Raw genomic sequence first — 320 nt, 5'->3', positions numbered from 1 at the left:
TCCTTCTCCTGGCGCAGCCGGCGCTGCCGAGCCAGCCACTTCTCCTCCTCGTTGGTGCGATGGATGAGCAGCGCCGTAGCTGCGCTGCTCCCCGGCAGCGGGAACACGTTGTGGTTCGGGATGAGGCTGGGGACAGGGTGGTGGGAGCCTGGCGGTGGGTGCAGCGGGTGCTGGATGGGCTTCGGTGTTGGCAGCACCGAGTCCTTGAGTTTGTCTGGGTTGGAAAAGGGATGATGGGAGTCAGGGCATGGAAAAACAGATATCCATGGCTATCTGTTGGACCCAGAGACGTGGAGAGCTCGGCACTGAGGGGGCTGCCC

General features: G+C 63.4%; 1 protein-coding gene across 1 annotated transcript in view; it reads right to left on the bottom strand.

Moving 5' to 3' along the window:
- LOC103804497 (genetic suppressor element 1-like) overlaps positions 1-320 on the bottom strand; it is a gene marked incomplete at its 3' end in the record, with an annotated part of 8,647 nt that overhangs the window by 148 nt on the left and 8,179 nt on the right. The window contains 1 exon segment of the mRNA XM_009077110.1: positions 3-214. Coding sequence (XP_009075358.1) covers positions 3-214 — 212 coding nt within the window.

The sequence above is a fragment of the Acanthisitta chloris genome, unplaced genomic scaffold (genome assembly GCF_000695815.1).
Source record: "Acanthisitta chloris isolate BGI_N310 unplaced genomic scaffold, ASM69581v1 scaffold19126, whole genome shotgun sequence".
Classification (NCBI taxonomy): Eukaryota; Metazoa; Chordata; class Aves; order Passeriformes; family Acanthisittidae; genus Acanthisitta; species Acanthisitta chloris.
This window is presented reverse-complemented; position numbering and strand designations above follow the sequence as displayed.